A 17,737-nucleotide genomic window follows, 5' to 3' on the forward strand; every position below is an offset into this window, starting at 1 on the left:
GAATTTTGCCTTAAACTTCTTCATCAATTAGATGAATCTTTTTGAAGAAAAAAAAAAATGTATCGACACTTTTGAAGTAATGGTCGTAAGGGTTTTATAAGTTTTTTTTATTTTAAATAAGTAGCGACTGAAGTTATAATAAATTATATCATTAAAAATAAAATACAAATTTTAAAATTAAATAGTTTTTAAAAATATGAATGAGTCATTATTTTTTGAACAGTACAAATCAATCAACAACAAAAAACTAAAAGAAGAGTGTGTCATCAAATAAACTATTAAAAGCCTATTTGGATTAGCTTATGATAAATAGTTGATAAATTGTAAATGTTAAAATCAATTTTTATAAACAAACAGTTATGAATTTAAATAAAAATGTTGAAACTGACAATAAACAGTTTATGAATTTGATTAAAAAAAAATCATAAATTGTTTTATGTTAAGATGGACTAGCATATCCTTAAAATTTTCATTAAAAATATAAATTTTAAAGAACTTCTAAAGAAAAGGAGGAATTATAATCTGGGGTGAAGAGGAAGTTCTAAATTTTATTTTGAGAAAGGTATTGTGAGAGCTAAAAAAAATTAAGAAGGTAAGTAGTAAATAATTTAGTCAAATTAAAAGTACTTACACGCCTAAATAATTATTACTTTTTGGTTGATTTCGACTTGTAAGCATTTTATTATTCATCAAATACTCTCATCGTTTTTTAGTTGTCATGTTGTACTTTTTTTAAGAGTCAGTTTAATTAACTTTCAAAACTAAATTAAATTACATTAATTTGATATTTTATAATAAAATTTTAAAATCAATACGAAAAATACTATAAATTTTAATTTTTTTCTTATTTAAATAATAAAGAATATATCTTAAAATATAATTAGTATTCATATTGTTTGACTCTCGCAAAAGGAAGAAGAGAGTACAGATAAGTCAAAAAATACTTACAAACTAATTTGATCACTTTATAAACTTAGTAAACACTATGATTTCTTTTCAATTTTTCCCTGTGTATGGTACATGCATTAGAATTTGACTATTTCGGATTGGAGGAAAGCACTCTCACTATCAAAAAAATTTATATATAGAACACAAACTAGATACATTTGATTAAATAAGAAGCAACCTCATTCATTATATCGATTCTGATGAGCTATATTACTTGTAACTTAACCATGGTTGGAAGAAGGCAGTCGATCAAGTTCTGCCGCTAAATCACAAAAATTGCTAGACAAAGGGACACAAGACCCTTTGACATGTTCCCACGATGACCTGCATACTTATTACCGTGACACATGCTCATATTACAACTTTGTTTTAGTTATTACTTCTCTGTCCTAATTTATCATACATATTTCATTTTAAATAAAATTTATATATTTATAAATTATTACATAAAAGTATTGTAAGTCACAATAATTTATAATTTAAAAGTTATATAAAAAATATATAATTAAAAATAAATTTATTTGAATCTTGAAATTTGCTCGCGGAGTGGAGGTATTTTTTATTTTTATGGTAGCATCTCTCTACTCAATAAAGTTGAAAAAGTCTTCAATTCCAAAACCATACTTTGTTTCTTTCTTCTTCCTTAATTCAATTATTTTTCCTCTCTTTTGGAGAAAGTCCTCCCTTCCTCTTTACTCAACATTCATTCATTTATACCATTTCACAATTATCATAATTTTCCTTTGTTATGATCACATATTATTCTAGCTAGGAGTTTTTATTTTCATATATGGGGGCTACTATTTCTGGCTTGGTGGATCATGAAAAATTAACAAGTAGTAATATTGGTCCTTTAGAGACTGGACTTGGAGACTTGCCAGAAAGCTGCATAGCTTTGGTCCTTACACATCTCGACCCAATTGAGATCTGTAAAATTAGTCGAGTCAGTAGGACATTCCATCAAGCTTCATTGACTGATCTAGTCTGGGATCCAAAATTGCCTCAAAATTATCAGATTCTTCTCAGAAATTATAAAAATCTATGGTCAAACGCTAGCGAAGACTCATGTAGTTTGACAAAGAAAGAGATATTTATCAGATTGTGTCGTCCGAATCACTTTGGGAGTAGCAATTACAAGGTGTGCATATGACCTTTTTTTCATCTCTCACGTCGTCGTGTGATATTATACTGAATATGTTATTATCGTTTTACAAGTATAATTTTCTTTTCAAAATCCTTCAGTATTTGGTCAAGGGAAAATAAAGAACAAGAGAACAAAATTTACAATGGTTCTCCAGACTGCATTTTTTCCTTTTTTAAAATTTTTTATTTTATTTATATTTTTATATAAATTTATTTATTTGATGGAGATATTAATGTTTGGGTGTTATCTTGTTATGGCAGGCATTTTGGATGGAAAAAAATAGAGGAATATGTGTTTGTATATCGTGGAAGGAAATGAAGATAACAGGCATAGAAGACCGCAGATATTGGACTCATGTTTCATCTGATGAATCAAGGTTTCTTTCGTATCATTTTAACTGTCGCTTTAACTTTTTATTTTACTATAATTTATTAAGTTATCTCTATTTAAACGGGACACCGAAAGAGTAGTACGTTTCATTTTAACGTAGTAATCATGCATTACATTTTCGTTATACATAGTAAATGGAGAAATTAGAAATGTCTTTGATTATGGGACATGAATGTTGAACAATGTAAAAGATGTTTGTTGTGCCAATAAAGAAAATACTTTGGCGTGTTGGGTGTATCAAGAAAGAGATTGTTTTGATCAATAAACTTATTAAAAGATTTTTAATTACTTTTAGAATATGAATAGGGAGTTGGAGTCATTTAAAAGAAAAGAAATAAATGTAACCAAATTATGATAGAAGGATCCATTCATTTTTAATCACAAATCTTTGAAATAATCGGCTTTACACGGTGCGGATTTTAAAAAACGTAGAGACAATTTTTTTTTAAAAAAAATGATGCATATCTAGCTGTCAGAAAAAATTAAGTCCTACCACATAAACATTATATTCCACGGCTACCATTCTAGCTACGTACCTTTGTTTCAATTTACGTGATATTTTTTATTTTTTGAGTGTCAAACGCTTAAGTTAGATTGGAATTTATGATGCAATCTTTAAATTTTTTAAAATGAAATATATTTGTAAACTACTTAAAAAGTATCATAAGTAACAATAATTGACAATTCAAAATATTTAAAATATGTATGAAAAATTTACGGTTAAAAATAAATTAGTTTGAATCTCGAAATCAAAAATGTGTCACATGAATTGGAACGGGGAAGTAGTATTTTTTTTTTAACTTCTAATATTTAATGGCTTGTTTTGACTTTAGTGTATATTTTAACACTATATACACTCTACTGGTTTCTTTGATATTGGAGAAAACGTGGGAGGTCGAAATTTGACATTTGAACAAATTAAATGAATTGCATAGTGGGATTGCTCTTACTTAAAAGATTGGGAAAATTTCGAGAGAGGAAAAAAATGTTTCTTGTTCCAGTGAGTTACCATAGTTAATTTTTTATATAAATGATTTAAGTGTCGGTTGTCAACCGATTATTAGGGATTTGGCTCCCCTTCATTACACTTTTTCTTCTTCGTCAAGTACACTTCTAGATGAGAGATATGTGTCTGATTAAATTTTTAAAGGTTAAGATTACAGTATATTAATAAGTATTATAACCATAGTTAAGTCAACAATTTTTTTGGAAAGCTATTCTTCAAATTTGACAAAAATAAAATATTGCCCACAAATTTAATATTTATTAATATCATTAATTTCATCTTATATTTTTATATTCAAAAATTAAAAAGTAGAACATGAATCTAACAATATTTTTATTTAGCGTGATAAATAACAATCTTTATAAATATTTTGGCTTTAAATGTGTTTTCAAAATTCACAAAAAATAACGAAGAAGATAAAAGAATATTTTCTAAAAACATATATATTTCTTTTTTTTCTTGACCTTTAAAAATTAAATAGGACACATGTCTCTCATCTAGAAGTGTACTTGACAAAATGAAGGGAAAGTGTAATGGAGGGAAGCCAAATCTGATTATTAGTACGTTCGTATCATAATAAATATAATTTATAATAAGATACCTTACATGAAACAACAGGTTAATATGCATGATTGAATGAGCGAAAATCTTTTACATGTGAATATATGTACTATATATAAGATACCTTTCTATATTAGATCTAGCAAATATATGTAGCTGGCAATTAATCCCACATTTAACGACGATGCTGTAAAGAAGTCAACTAATCATATGGTTGAGAAAAAAAAAATCAATTTCCAGATATTCTTTTGATAAGCACTTTCAAGATTATAGACTATAGTCTCATCCAACGTAAAAAACGTGGTATATATATAATTCTCAATTAAGTAGGTTTTTCTGCCACCAACCATACACAATGTTGGACTGACTTTATGTATTATGAGTGTTCCAGCTGGCACCTTACTTTTGTAGCCATATTTTATGATGAGAGTGAAAAAAATGTCTTATTAACGTTTGTGATTGGTTTCATATTATCATTTTTCTCAAAAATATTACTAACGGTGAAAGTCACATAAGGGCATATTTGAACCTTTTAACTGCACAAGAGTATATTTTAGACAAAAGATAACGATAAGGGTATTTTTTCACTCTTCTCCGTTAATTATTTAGAAAAATCTTGTTAACGTAGCTAATATTGTGTCACAAATATCTTTAACAGGTTCAACACATTCGCATTTCTCAAACAAATATGGTGGGTGGAAGTGGAAGGGAACTTAGAATTCGATTTCCCAGCGGGGAACTACAGCGTATTCTTTCGTCTTCAGCTGGGAAAAACGTCGAGAAGACTAGGGCGACGAATTTGCACGGTTGATCAAGTGCACGGGTGGAATATCAAACCCGTCCAATTTCAACTATCAACATCAAACGGCCAGCAGGCAAGTGCACAATATTACTTGAATGAGGCAGGAAAGTGGATAAACTATTATGTTGGAGATTTTGTTGTGGACAGCATGCCAACAAAGTTAAAGTTCTCAATGACTCAAATTGATTGCACTCATACTAAAGGTGGTCTTTGCTTAGACTCTGTGCTCATTATCCCTGCTCACATTGGACCAAAGTATGTTAACTTTTTAAATTGTACATAGCGGAGTTTGACTTATAAGTGATTAATGAAATGTACATAAGGATTTAAGTTTAAGTAGGGCAAAGATTGTTGGTTAAACTTTAGTGGACATACCTATTAGTAAAGATAGATTCACAATATAAACTAATGTGTTCAATTTTTATTATTTTCAACATTGAATCTATAATGTTGAAAATTGCTTGATAATTTCTTCCTAATTGTAGCAAGCAAAGATAAATTATGAATTTAAATTAATCTGTTGAATTTTATGAGTTTCGTTCAACATTAAACTGAATTCTCTATAATGTTAAAAAATTATGTGTTCAGATCAAATATTTATTTATATTTTAGTAAATCTTAGTCTTTTTGTTTTTATAAAGGAAAAATTACCTATATACACACCTAATTTTTTCATAATTTTCATTATTTCCTACAATTTTAAAATATTTTCAAAATTCCTTATTTTTCCTAAATTTTCAAATCAGCGGATACATTACTCAAACATAACAAACCCATGTTTCACACTCCTATTTTCACTCCTTCAATCTCTCCCTTATTTCACTCCCATAATCTAATCAGTTACATCCTTCATCCCAATTTGAATTTTCTAGTCAATCAATTTCAAATAACTGAATAGGCAGCTTTCATCTTCAGCTTTCATCTTCTCCGTTCTACTGTTCTTCCATTATTTTTTTTGAAGTTTTCATCATCTCGAATCTACACTTTATTTCATTTTATATATTACTTTTTTCACAACATTATTGTATCAGATATATCATTTTTCAACTAGATCATGATACATTACTTTTTTCACAACATTATTGAAAATTGCTTGGTAATTTCTTCCTAATGGTTAAACTTTAGTGGACATATTTATTAGTAATTGTAGCAAGCAAAGTTAAATTCTGAATTTAAATTAGTCTATTGAATTTTTATGAGTTCCGTTCAACATTAAACTGAATTTTCTATAATGCAAAAAATTAGGTGTTCAGATCAAATATTTATTAATATTTTAGTAAATCTTAGTTTTTTTTTGTTTTCTTGAATAGCTTTATTGGACCATTGGTCCGTTTATTTCTCATAAAAATCATCCTACACAAAATAGGCTGAGATCCAATAAGTCTATCAGCCCAATCTAGCAAAATGCCAGATAGCCCAAAAAAGGAAATAAATGGACAAGTCGATCTTGGAGACCAAGAATTTGCCATCCCCACTAAAATAGTAAATATTAGTTATAATTTTGAGATGATGGGTGCAATATTAAAAAAAGGTTGATCTAAGATATAAATTTGATCGATTCGACATTTAAGTTTCTACTACTGAAAACCGTTAAAATTTTAATCCTATATATATATATATATATATATATATATAATAAAATTAAACTGCAAAAAGTGCTACCAATTACCACTTAGAGAAGTGTTATCTAATTTTAGAAGGAAAAATAAAACAAGATAAATATAAAATTTAAATCTTTAACCTCACGTAGAGAGATGCACCAAATCATTATCGCATTATATGATACTCCTAGTGTGGATTGACACATCTATATTTCAATATTTTTTAAAAATATAACATTAATATACATGATCTCGGAAGGGGAGCATGAGTTCACGTGAATCCGGTGAGCGCCGGATACGCCTCTGATCATATATTTACATTTTCATGTCGAATATTATGGATTCAAATGAATTTGTAATCAAAAGTCTATATCCGTCTTTGATATGTAATTAATATTTATTTAAATAGTTATGTGTATGCTAACCACAATATAAAACAAAAAAGTAATTATATGGCTTGCTTACTACCCTACTAGACAACTACCACCATGTTCCAAATGGAGATAATTAGTTGTCTTACTATCTAGAATGACTTTGTAATCCATAAATTAGATTAGGTCATGGTGTTGTAGCAATATGCCGTGTAGTCATGTGGACGCTAAATAAGAATTCTTGTATTACTATATACAAACGGTTGTGAGTTGTTAGTTATTACAAATACTTTTTGTAAGTCAAATTCAATGAACCAATATAAGGCTTTTTTGATTCATTGCGTGAGATTATACTTATCTTTGATGATCATGATCTGAATTCCAAAAATAAGTAGAAAAACAAATAAAAAGTTGTAATAGAATACAAAATTAATAATTTGTGAAATACTACTTGTTAAAAAATATAGATATCTCCTAACTTTGATATAATTGAAGTGGTAATTTGACAGAATATATTAAATTTTGTTCACTCCTAAAGTCAAGATGATTGTAGACAATTAGTAAACCTTATATAAACAAACTGAATACTGCAAACTATAATAAGAATGTCAAATGGGTGAGTATGACTAAATTTGAGCAAATCAATTTAGATTAAGTTAATAAAAAAACTACATAATTAAACAAATATACCTACTATAATTACTCAATCCAACTACAATTTAAAATAATTCCTCATAATTTTAACACAATCCTTGGGTTGTTGTTTGTTGTGAGTTAATATGGTCAAAAAATCTCCCTTTGATACTTATCTCTTCGGCAACAAACCATTTTTTCATTATCTCTGGTGATTTAATTTTCTATTATCTCATTTCATTATAATTTTACATTTCTCACTTCCTGACTTTAATGTCATGTTAAAATAACAAATATTAGAAACGATGAACAAAAACAAACACTTTTGAGAGAAATTTCTTTCTTTCTTCTACATTTTATAGTCTAGATTTGGCTTTTCTATCAAAATAGGACTACAATAATAATTACTTCTAGTATTTATTACAATTATATAACTATCATAAATACAATATTGATCGAACAACCCAAATTTCACTAGTTTAGAGTTTAATTACTTATATTCACTTTAATTTTTTGAAATTATATTTCGTACCATATTTACTTCGCTAGATACATGTATCTGACACACTTAAATATATACATCTCAGTCACATATAATTAAATTAGGTATAATTTATTTCAAATACACTATATCAAAACATATTCACGTGTAATTAGAAAAGATGCAAATGCAATTGCATAGAAAAGCTGCAAATGGGGCCACCAAGTCTGGGATAGTATATAGTAGTATCTTTTTTAAGGGATACATCAACAATTAAACAAATGTTAGCTGTTTTTTTAGTCTAGCAATGAAAAGGTATAATATTATTATTCATTTGGTACAACAATCCTAAAAATATTTTCAAGTTATTAATTAATGTTATTTATCATACTTTGTACATATATTTTTAAATAATATTCGTATGTTATTTTTTCTGTTCTAATTTATGTGATATTCATAGAATTTGGAGAGTCAAACAATTGTTAATGATCATGATATATAATATTTTTTATATAATTTATAAATATATAATTTATTTTAAAAGTTAATTATTTTTATATTGTACTATTGCTTATCTAAATTCTTAAATATATAATCAACAAAAACAAAAATGAGACATAAATTGAAATAGAAATAATACAAAATAGTATATAATAGTAATGGTCAGTAAATGGGATCATGTTTTCCTAAACAATATATGTAGTAATTAATTCTCAGCCGACATGGGTCAATATATGTTTTCTGTAGTTTTTCCTTAAATTAAAGCAATTTTTTTATAGGACATATGGGCAATTATTTAAATGTTATAGTTAGTTGCCTTTTTTGTCTAATGAGAAAAGGTTATACAACAACAAAATACAAAAGACTTCAGCAGCAAAAAATAAGAAGTAACAAAAATATCATTGTCATACATGTAGACATGTTGACTAACAGAAGCCTGCTGGTAAACTCTAATATTATGCATAGTAATAATACATCGTAGTGTAAGTATATCTTAGTATATATAAAGTAAAAGTAAATTACTTCCTCCTCCGTTCCTTTTTATATGTTATCCTTATTATAAATAGTTAGTTCATACGGTAATATGTATAAATTATAGGAACCACATATTATAAATACTAAATAACATCTTATCCCTTCTAGTTTTCTATTTACCAAAATCCCTTTAAAATGATGTTTGCGGGATACATAGCATTGTGCACAGGATACATTAGGTTTGATACATTCCACATAGCCGGATACATAGCGTTGTGCACAGGATACATAGCGTTGTGCACGGGATACATAGTGTTTGATACATTCCACATAGCGGGATACATAGCGTTGTGCACACGATACATGCGGGATACATAAGTAAATAAGGGATTTTCGAATTTTTTGAAATAAGTAGGGATAAATGGATATTAAGGTAAGTAAATGAATATAGTTAAGTAATTTGTCCATATTTATCATTTCATAAAACAATGCATAAATTACAATATTCTTTATATTTTACTCTTTTGAGTTATTAGCCTTGAAAATATACATTTGATTAATATAGAAAAATTAAATAAATACTTCATGTTAATTGGTCAAAGTAATTAATCAAAATAATTTAATTTATATTCATTAATTAAAAAGTTGACTTTGAAAAAATTAAATAATGATAGAATAACAAACTTACTGCATTAATTAATGTACGTGAAATTAAAAAGGGAAAAGGGTCAAAATTGCCCTCGAACTATATGAAATAGACCATTTATACCCTTCGTTACATTGTGGGATCAAAAATGCCCCTGTTGTTATCCTAAGAAACCACAAATACCCTCAAGAGTTAACACCCCAAATTTTTGTTGACGTGGCAAGCCACGTGGTACTAATCCTTCTACATAAGCGTTGCCAACTAGGATTCACTACAAAAGAACTAGACCTTTAGAGGCAACAACAGTCGCCACAAAAGCCCAGAAAATCGTCACTAAAAGTTTTTAACATTAAATTCTAATTTTGTGTTTTTTTCTTCATTGTTTTTAAAAAACCAAATATGATATCGATTAAGTAGGAGTTTGAAGACACTATATGTTTTATTTTTATGTCATATGTAAATGTATAAAATGTACAATGATGCATTATATATATANAGACTTCAGCAGCAGAAATTAAGAAAGTAACAAAAATATCATTGTCATACATGTAGACATGTTGACTAACAGAAGCCTGCTGGTAAACTCTAATATTATGCATAGTAATAATACATCGTAGTGTAAGTATATCTTAGTATATATAAAGTAAAAGTAAATTACTTCCTCCTCCGTTCCTTTTTATATGTTATCCTTATTATAAATAATTAGTTCATACAGTAATATTTATCATTTCATAAAATAATGCATAAATTACAATATTCTTCATATTTTACTCTTTTGAGTTATTAGCCTTGAAAATATACATTTGATTAATATAGAAAAATTAAATGAATACTTCATGTTAATTGGTCAAAGTAATTAATCAAAATAATTTAATTTATATTCATTAATTAAAAAGTTGACTTTGAAAAAATTAAATAATGATAGAATAACAAACTTACTGCATTAATTAATGTATGTGAAATTAAAAATGATGATATGTAAATAGAAACGGAGGGAGTAATGTTGAAGGCGTTGAGTGTACACGTGCAGGACAAAATGTGAGAGTGAAATGTCATAAAAACCCATCTTTGTCCTTTTCCTCATGTGTTTATCTTCTTTGCCCCTCTCTTTCTCCCTCTCTCTGCACTAATCTTCAGAAAAACTCCAAATTTAGCAGGTAACTTCTACTTATCCTTCTTTTTGTACCTAAAAATAAAATTTAAAATAAAAAAGTATGATATAAATAATCTTGAAATTGCTGTTCTGTGTATCCAATAACCACATTTGATTCTTGAATTTGTATAAAAACTCCTTTCTCTTTCTCATTGAAGTTTTCTCTCACCTGGGGTTTGTTTTTTTATTCCTTTCTTCACTACCCTTTTTATTGTACTTGGGTTTCACCAGATTCCATTTTATGTTTTTGATTAAGCCATCTAATTTAATTATGGGTCTTTATTAGTATCTTTTTTGTTGCTGTCTGAAGTATTTGTTTGAACCCAATTGTCTTAAGAACATGAAATTTCTGTCTTTTAGATACCACATTAGGGGTAAATAGATTAAATCAACCCTGAGTTTCGACAAAAAGGAGGGATGAAATTTCTGTATTTTCGTATTTGGATTGGAATTGTGAATTCAACTTTAAAGATGTTCTGGAGTACTATGTTTTGACTGACTTATGTTCTACACTTAAATTTGCTTATTTGTGTTTTTTCTTAATTCAAATTATTTGGTTTTGAAGTTTGTCTTGTTGGGTTTTTGATAGGTGACTGAACGTGTTGATCGTTGAAAGTGATAAAGATTGAAGCTTTACAAGGTTTCGTTTTAGGGGAATAAAGTAAAAAGTTTGTAACAAAAGAAATGGAGGGTTGTGGGGATTTTGTGCAATGCCTTTTACCTGATATGTCTATAAAGATCCTAAGTTGTTTGGATGACCCGGCTGATCTTATCCGGGTTTCTGCTGTGTCTAGTTCTTGGCGTCAATTCGGTAAACTATTCTATTTATGCTCTTCATTTTACTACTACTTTGCTGTTTCATTAGCTTATTTGTGCTAGCTGTAGTTTTATTAGTTTCAGCTTGGATCAAATTGAATAAATTTGAAGGATTGGTGATTTCCCGATTCTCTTTAATTATACTTGTTGGACGCTGGATCCTCATATATCTGTCGATCACTTGATATTACATACGACATGACCATGAGAGGGCTTCTTGAAAATGGCTATGATAATATGAAATGCAGTCTCTTGTTCTTTGATTATTACTATTGGTTGTTTCTTATACTTCGACTATCGTATTAATTTGTTGTAGTACTGTTTTGTTTCTATCTGTTGTTTCTTGTACTTCCATTATTCTTTTTTTGGACTGTTTTCTTCTTGAGCCAAGGGTCTTATCAAAAACAGCCCCTCTACCTCTGAGATAGGGGTTAGGTTTGTGTAACACTCTACCCTCCCAAAACCTACTTTGTAGGACTACATTGGGTATGTTGTTGTATAGTATAAAACGCAGTACCATTCCTTCCATCTCTTCACATTCCATTACTTCTATTCTATATGGATAGCCTGATGGAGGTGTCCTTATTTCTATTGATGAGATTTTAATTCTTTTGGTATTTATGTAGTGGCATTGTCAATTCTTTGATGGAATGAGAAAATCGAGGTTTCCCTATCCTTATCTCCTTTTTCTCTCTTTCCAATGTCACATTAGTTCAGAGTACACAACGTTGAAATCACAATGGAATATGAACAGTCTCTAACCCCTTTTAAAATCCTTGGAGTAACCGGTAAAGTTGCTGCCATGTGACCAGGAGGTCACGGGTTCAAGCCTTGGAAACAGCCTCTGGCAGAAATACTAGGTGAGGCTGCCTACAATAGGCCCTTGTGGTTGGGCCCTTCACCGGACCCTGTGCATCGGGAGCTTTAGTGCACCAGGCTGTGTTCTTTTTCTTAAGTGCATTTTCCGCCTGTCTGGTTCTTTTGGATTTTGTCAGAACTTAGAGTTCCTCATGTTTACTCAGACCAAGACATTCTTGTATTCGGGTTGCTTTTACTTTGATCTCTTAAATCATTCATTTAGGAATAGTATGTGACTCTGTGTTTTCTTATTGACTGCCTTTTATATCAAATATTCAATTCTTTTGCAGTGATTGGAAATGACTTGTGTAAGCATCTCTGTTTAAAGAGATTTCCTGAAATATCAAGTGTTGGAAATATGATTGAAGTTGAAAACACGGTTGTACCAGTGGTATCTCAGCCTGAAAAGTCTATGGAGTGGTCATGTCTGGAGAGGAATCATAGAGTTTATGCATTTTTGTCACACGGCCTTTCCAATTGTATGACGGAAGACTGCTTAATAGATGCAATTCATGCATCAAGCACTGACAACTATCCTGAAGAAAGCATTCTGAATACATTGAAACCAGGTGATCGTGTTGAGCGCAGAGCTTCATACTGGTCAAGTGGAGGACAAAGTGATCCTACAGTTCCCGAGACACTAACATATAAATTAATCTCAAAGCTGTGCCTGATTTCAGAAATTCATGTACAACCATTTCAAGGTTGCACCTCAAAACTCTAATCTTCTATGATGATTTGGATTTGTTCCTTCTGCTTATTTGTTTATGGTTTCATTAACCAGAAACATTATGATTTTGTGACAGCGTATTTCCAGTTTGGCTTTCCCATTTATTCAGCAAAAGCTGTGAGATTCCGGGTGGGACATCCTAATGTTAAAATAGATGTAGAAAGTGACAACGGACATGAATCTGTAGCTGCTCAAGCCCAATCTTTCTGTGACAAGATAGTATGGACATATACCTCACCAGAATTTCCCTTGGTTCAGGTAATAAACAGTAGCGGTATTTCAGTTTCCTTTATTCTGATTAGTTCTTACCCCTGAAATGGTCAAAGGATACTCTAGGCTGACATCTGTCTTTGGGATAATAACTAGTTCCCAAGTCATAGTACTGCACGATTTTCCCTAACTAAGATTATTCCTGGTCTTACTTGTGTCGGAGCATGTCTTTGTCGGAAGTATATCACCCATTTAAAAAAACTAGTAGGTGTTCAACTGTTCATTTAATGAACTAGTCTTCTTCTTTTGCTGAAAAAAGCAACCAATTTATAACCGACTTCAGCTGCAGCTAAGTTTTGGTTAAGATTTCTACTTTTATGTGTCTCGACTTTGTAACAGCCAAGTTTGGCTTCTTATGGGTACAGGAGAACATCTTGCAGAAGTTTAAGCTGCCAGAACCTGTTCTTTGCATTGGCGGAATCCTACAAGTCGAGCTCTTAGGCAGAGTTCAAAAACAACAACTGGATAGTCTATACTATATATGGTCAGTTCCCCTTCTTATGATTTGTCGGCCTCAAAATTCTAATTGACTTCTAGTTCCTGCTATCAAGTACAACAGCCATAGTCTACCATAAGATTGTTGTATATCTATATGAGCACATTGGTTTTAAAGGTCATGAATCAAGGCATGTTTGCATTTGTTTGCTTTCAGATACTCTATGCGAGACAGGGTATATAGTACTATCAATTAATTTTCAATCGTGAATACATATGTATCCTTAAGATACTGAAACGGCTACCATTATTGGTGCTCAGGACTTGAGAGGTTTGTAAGATAACTTTTTATTAATTTGCCTTTTTATAGTGTGTCGCACGTCCAAGTTGTTGGAAGACCACTCTTGTCAGCATTTGATGTTGAGATACTCGATGAATCTGGGAAATGCAGTCTGAAGTACTGCCCTAAAGAAAGGTTGTTGTGCGAGTCAAGTAACAAATCTACTGAAGGAGAGTCGAGTAGTCCTCCTCGGTTTCATAGGTTCAGGGCAAGCTTAAGGGGATGGGAGCAAATGATCCTGAGTACACTACTTGGAGCCGGAGCTGGAGTGGGTGATGATGATTCAGATGACAACGACGTCTAGCTTTCATCCCTTTCAAGGCCGTAACAGTTGTTTCTGTGTTAAAATATAATGTCACTAGACTTGCTTTTGGGCATCACTGTTGTAGTTTCATATGGAAGGCACATATCGTCATAAACATGTGCAATAATCTATAGTTTCGTTTGCTATTTCCATTCCAAATACTAAACTACTCTTCTTTATTACTATTCTCTCCGTTCATTTTTACTCGTCCACTTTGAACTTTGCACGTCTCTCAAGAAATTATTTACAGTAATTTACTTGCTTACAAACATAATAGTACTTGGCCTCGTGCCAATGATAAATTCTTGTGATACTCTCCTATTCCTGAAGTGCCTCAGTGATAGGGAGTAGGGGTAGGGATCGAATTTCAATAATCGAATTACATATTGAAAGAAAGATAGGATATGAAATATTGAAATATTTAGTTATATATATGATTCATATATATTATATTTTTACTAGTAGATATTTAAAATAACATTAGTACAATATTATATATCACATCTCATTTAATGTCATTTTGTATCTAATAGAGGATTCGTTAATATCGTTAAAGACCTTGGAATTTTAATTATTCTGTTTTAATTGAAATGTTTTTTTTTATAATTGATTAACCAGGAGAGTTGCTTACATTTTATTTTTTTGAATATTTCTATTAATCGACATTTTTTGAAAAGTTGAAATCATAATTGTTTATTATATAAAATATGTATAAATCAAATTGAACAAATTATGATTATCAACTTGTTGTATCATAACCTATCGAAATCAAACCTAAAATTATTGAAATATACCAAATTGATTTGATATGATAATATTATAGTATAATATGTTTAAAAATTGAAATTATTGAACTAAAGTATCAATGTCGTTATCATGCCCCCCACCCCCCAAAAGAGGGGGGGGGGGAGTGTAGCATTTGCAACAATCGCTACCAAAAGATCTACTTTGCTTTATTCAAAATAATTGATATTTTAGCCTTTAAAAGATCTACTTTTCTTTATTCAAATTAATTGATACTTTCCAAAATTAAGAAGATATTTGATTATTATTTTTCTCAAATTTGTCCTTCACACATTCTTATATTCCCATGATAATTATGTCAACCATAAAAGGAAAAAAAAATCATAATCAAGAGCATTATAGTTAAAATACAACTTAATTTTTTTAAGAGCAGTTGAATTTCTTAAGTGCTCAAACCTAAAATATCAATTATTTTGAACTCAGAGAGTAAATAAGTTGGATCTCACTATTTTATTATAAATTGTTCCATGATTAGTATAAGCCTTTTTTTTCATGATTATCTTAAAAGAGTTAACTACATGCCATGTAAGAGATATGCTCAGTTCTCTCAATTGTTCATCTCAGTAAGGAACAATATAATGGCGTAAACACTTTTTACATCTAATACAATATTTGTATATTGTTACTCAATTTTTAAGGTAACTCATTATTTCTTATTTTCTTTACGGTAGGTAAGATATACAATTTGTAATTATTTAAAATTTATTGGATAGAAATGTCAAAAATAATGCGAATGTATTAATTCAAATAAATATTTTAGATTAATATAATTAAATTAATTATTTAAGTTTAATAAATATGAATTTAATTGACGTTCAATTTTATTAGGTTAGTTTGTCAAATTGGGCTACAAATAATGAGCTGATATTGCTAAGCTCAGTATGTCATCTCATTCTAGATGCCCTAATTTAATGTCATCTGTCAAATGACATGACATATTTAAGTCAAATGAAGAAGCAATAAAATCATGCCACATGTCAAAATGACATAGCATGTGTACCCAAACAAAGGATAATAAAAATGTCACATGTTCCAACCAATCAAATATCTTCATATCACTAGAATCTGATTACATTAAAGAAGTTTGTCTTTATCACAACTTTTCAATTCTACAACTATAAATAGAGGTGTACATAACTCATAAAATTCACCAAATTCTAACAAGAATCCACAAAGTGCTCATGGATCAAACCTCGCAGATTTCTCTAGAAGCACTCAAATACTCAAGCATTTCCCTACAAGTTCTAGGGATCAAGACGAAGATTCAACATCAATCTCAAAGGATCTTGAATTGAAATACAAATCAAAAACAAGTTCATAATGATTCGAGATCGAGAACAAATCCACCATACGATTGTTGTGATACTTTTCAGTCTCCTCAATATGAATTTGACTCTCTATAATAATACGGTACAATATGTACATTATGAAACAACAGATTATTCCATATCCATGTAAGTTGTTGTCCATATTGGTATGTTTTATGGTGGTGTTTGTGTTTAATGTGCAGTCGATCGGATATCGAGCAACTCGTCCACGTATGCAAGATACCTGATTTCTTGAGCGTGAGTTCGTCCTGCGCTCCTGCCCTACTCATCAAGAAATTGGATTCTTGGAAGCATTGTGTGACGGTCAATAGAGACAGGTATTTCTCATCACTTGGACTGCCTGCATTTTATGCCTAGTTCCTTTGCTACAGTAATGATAAATTGAATTTATAGGTTATTTATAAATATATTTAATAAATTTGTCAACAACAATATACCTAGTGGCTAGTAAAATGTACAAGTGGGATTTGGTGAGGCCGTAAAATGTACGATGACCTTATCATTACCTCGTGGAGGTATAGAGGTAGTTTCCGAAAGACACTCGTCTCAAGTGAAAAAGGAGTTAGTGAGAAAATGATAGTAAGCAACAAGGAAAAGGTGCAAAGTCTACCATAAGGGAGCAAAGACAACAATAGAATAGTGAGATAATTAAGAAACGACATATTAGACAGATTATTGAAAGCAAGAACAAACAATACTATATATCAAAAACTAGAACTACACTAAAACAACTAGTACAATGGTAACCACCAACCACCCTAAGCAAGATAACCCTACACTACCTACTAACTTGTTATCCTAATACGTGTCCTCCACACAATTCTATCTAAGGTTATGTCATCGGAAACTTGAAGTTGTGTCATATCCTGTCTTATCACCTCTCCCCTTACTTCTTTGGCCTACATCTAGCTCTCCTCGTACCTTCTATAACCAACCTCTCCCACCTCCTTGCTAATGCATCTACGCATCTCCTATTCACATGTTCAAACCACCTCAATTGCGTTATTCTCATTTTATCCACCACAAAGGACATTTCCACCTTATCCCGAATATCCTCATTCCTAATCTTATCACACTTAGTATGGTCACACATCCACTTTATCCACGCCGCATTAATAAAATGTGTGATATCACCATCGAT

General features: G+C 30.2%; 2 protein-coding genes across 2 annotated transcripts; both read left to right on the forward strand.

The window, feature by feature from the left end:
- Window positions 1-1,574: 1,574 nt before the first annotated feature.
- On the forward strand, window positions 1,575-5,337 carry LOC125859726 (F-box protein PP2-A11). Its single transcript, XM_049539534.1, has 3 exons — window positions 1,575-2,086; window positions 2,353-2,468; window positions 4,708-5,337. The coding sequence occupies exons 1-3, from the start codon at window positions 1,739-1,741 to the stop codon at window positions 5,132-5,134; spliced, it is 891 nt and encodes a 296-aa protein (XP_049395491.1). The 5' UTR covers window positions 1,575-1,738; the 3' UTR covers window positions 5,135-5,337.
- Window positions 5,338-10,602: 5,265 nt separating this feature from the next.
- LOC125860452 (F-box protein At4g00755-like) lies at window positions 10,603-14,616 on the forward strand. Its single transcript, XM_049540410.1, has 6 exons — window positions 10,603-10,715; window positions 11,301-11,522; window positions 12,676-13,089; window positions 13,192-13,373; window positions 13,751-13,869; window positions 14,191-14,616. The coding sequence occupies exons 2-6, from the start codon at window positions 11,396-11,398 to the stop codon at window positions 14,462-14,464; spliced, it is 1,116 nt and encodes a 371-aa protein (XP_049396367.1). The 5' UTR covers window positions 10,603-10,715; window positions 11,301-11,395; the 3' UTR covers window positions 14,465-14,616.
- Window positions 14,617-17,737: the final 3,121 nt, after the last annotated feature.

This window comes from Solanum stenotomum, chromosome 3 (genome assembly GCF_019186545.1).
Source record: "Solanum stenotomum isolate F172 chromosome 3, ASM1918654v1, whole genome shotgun sequence".
Lineage (NCBI taxonomy): Eukaryota > Viridiplantae > Streptophyta > Magnoliopsida > Solanales > Solanaceae > Solanum > Solanum stenotomum.

Bases quoted from the DNA above. Each gene is read 5' to 3' on its own strand.
- LOC125859726 (XM_049539534.1), top strand. From the start codon at position 1,739: ATGGGGGCTACTATTTCTGGCTTGGTGGATCATGAAAAATTAACAAGT. The intron at 2,087-2,352 runs GTGTGCATATGA...TTGTTATGGCAG, and splicing joins TTGGGAGTAGCAATTACAAG to GCATTTTGGATGGAAAAAAA. The intron at 2,469-4,707 runs GTTTCTTTCGTA...TATCTTTAACAG, and splicing joins GTTTCATCTGATGAATCAAG to GTTCAACACATTCGCATTTC.
- LOC125860452 (XM_049540410.1), top strand. From the start codon at position 11,396: ATGGAGGGTTGTGGGGATTTTGTGCAATGCCTTTTACCTGATATGTCT. The intron at 11,523-12,675 runs GTAAACTATTCT...ATTCTTTTGCAG, and splicing joins TAGTTCTTGGCGTCAATTCG to TGATTGGAAATGACTTGTGT. The intron at 13,870-14,190 runs GTCAGTTCCCCT...GCCTTTTTATAG, and splicing joins GATAGTCTATACTATATATG to TGTGTCGCACGTCCAAGTTG.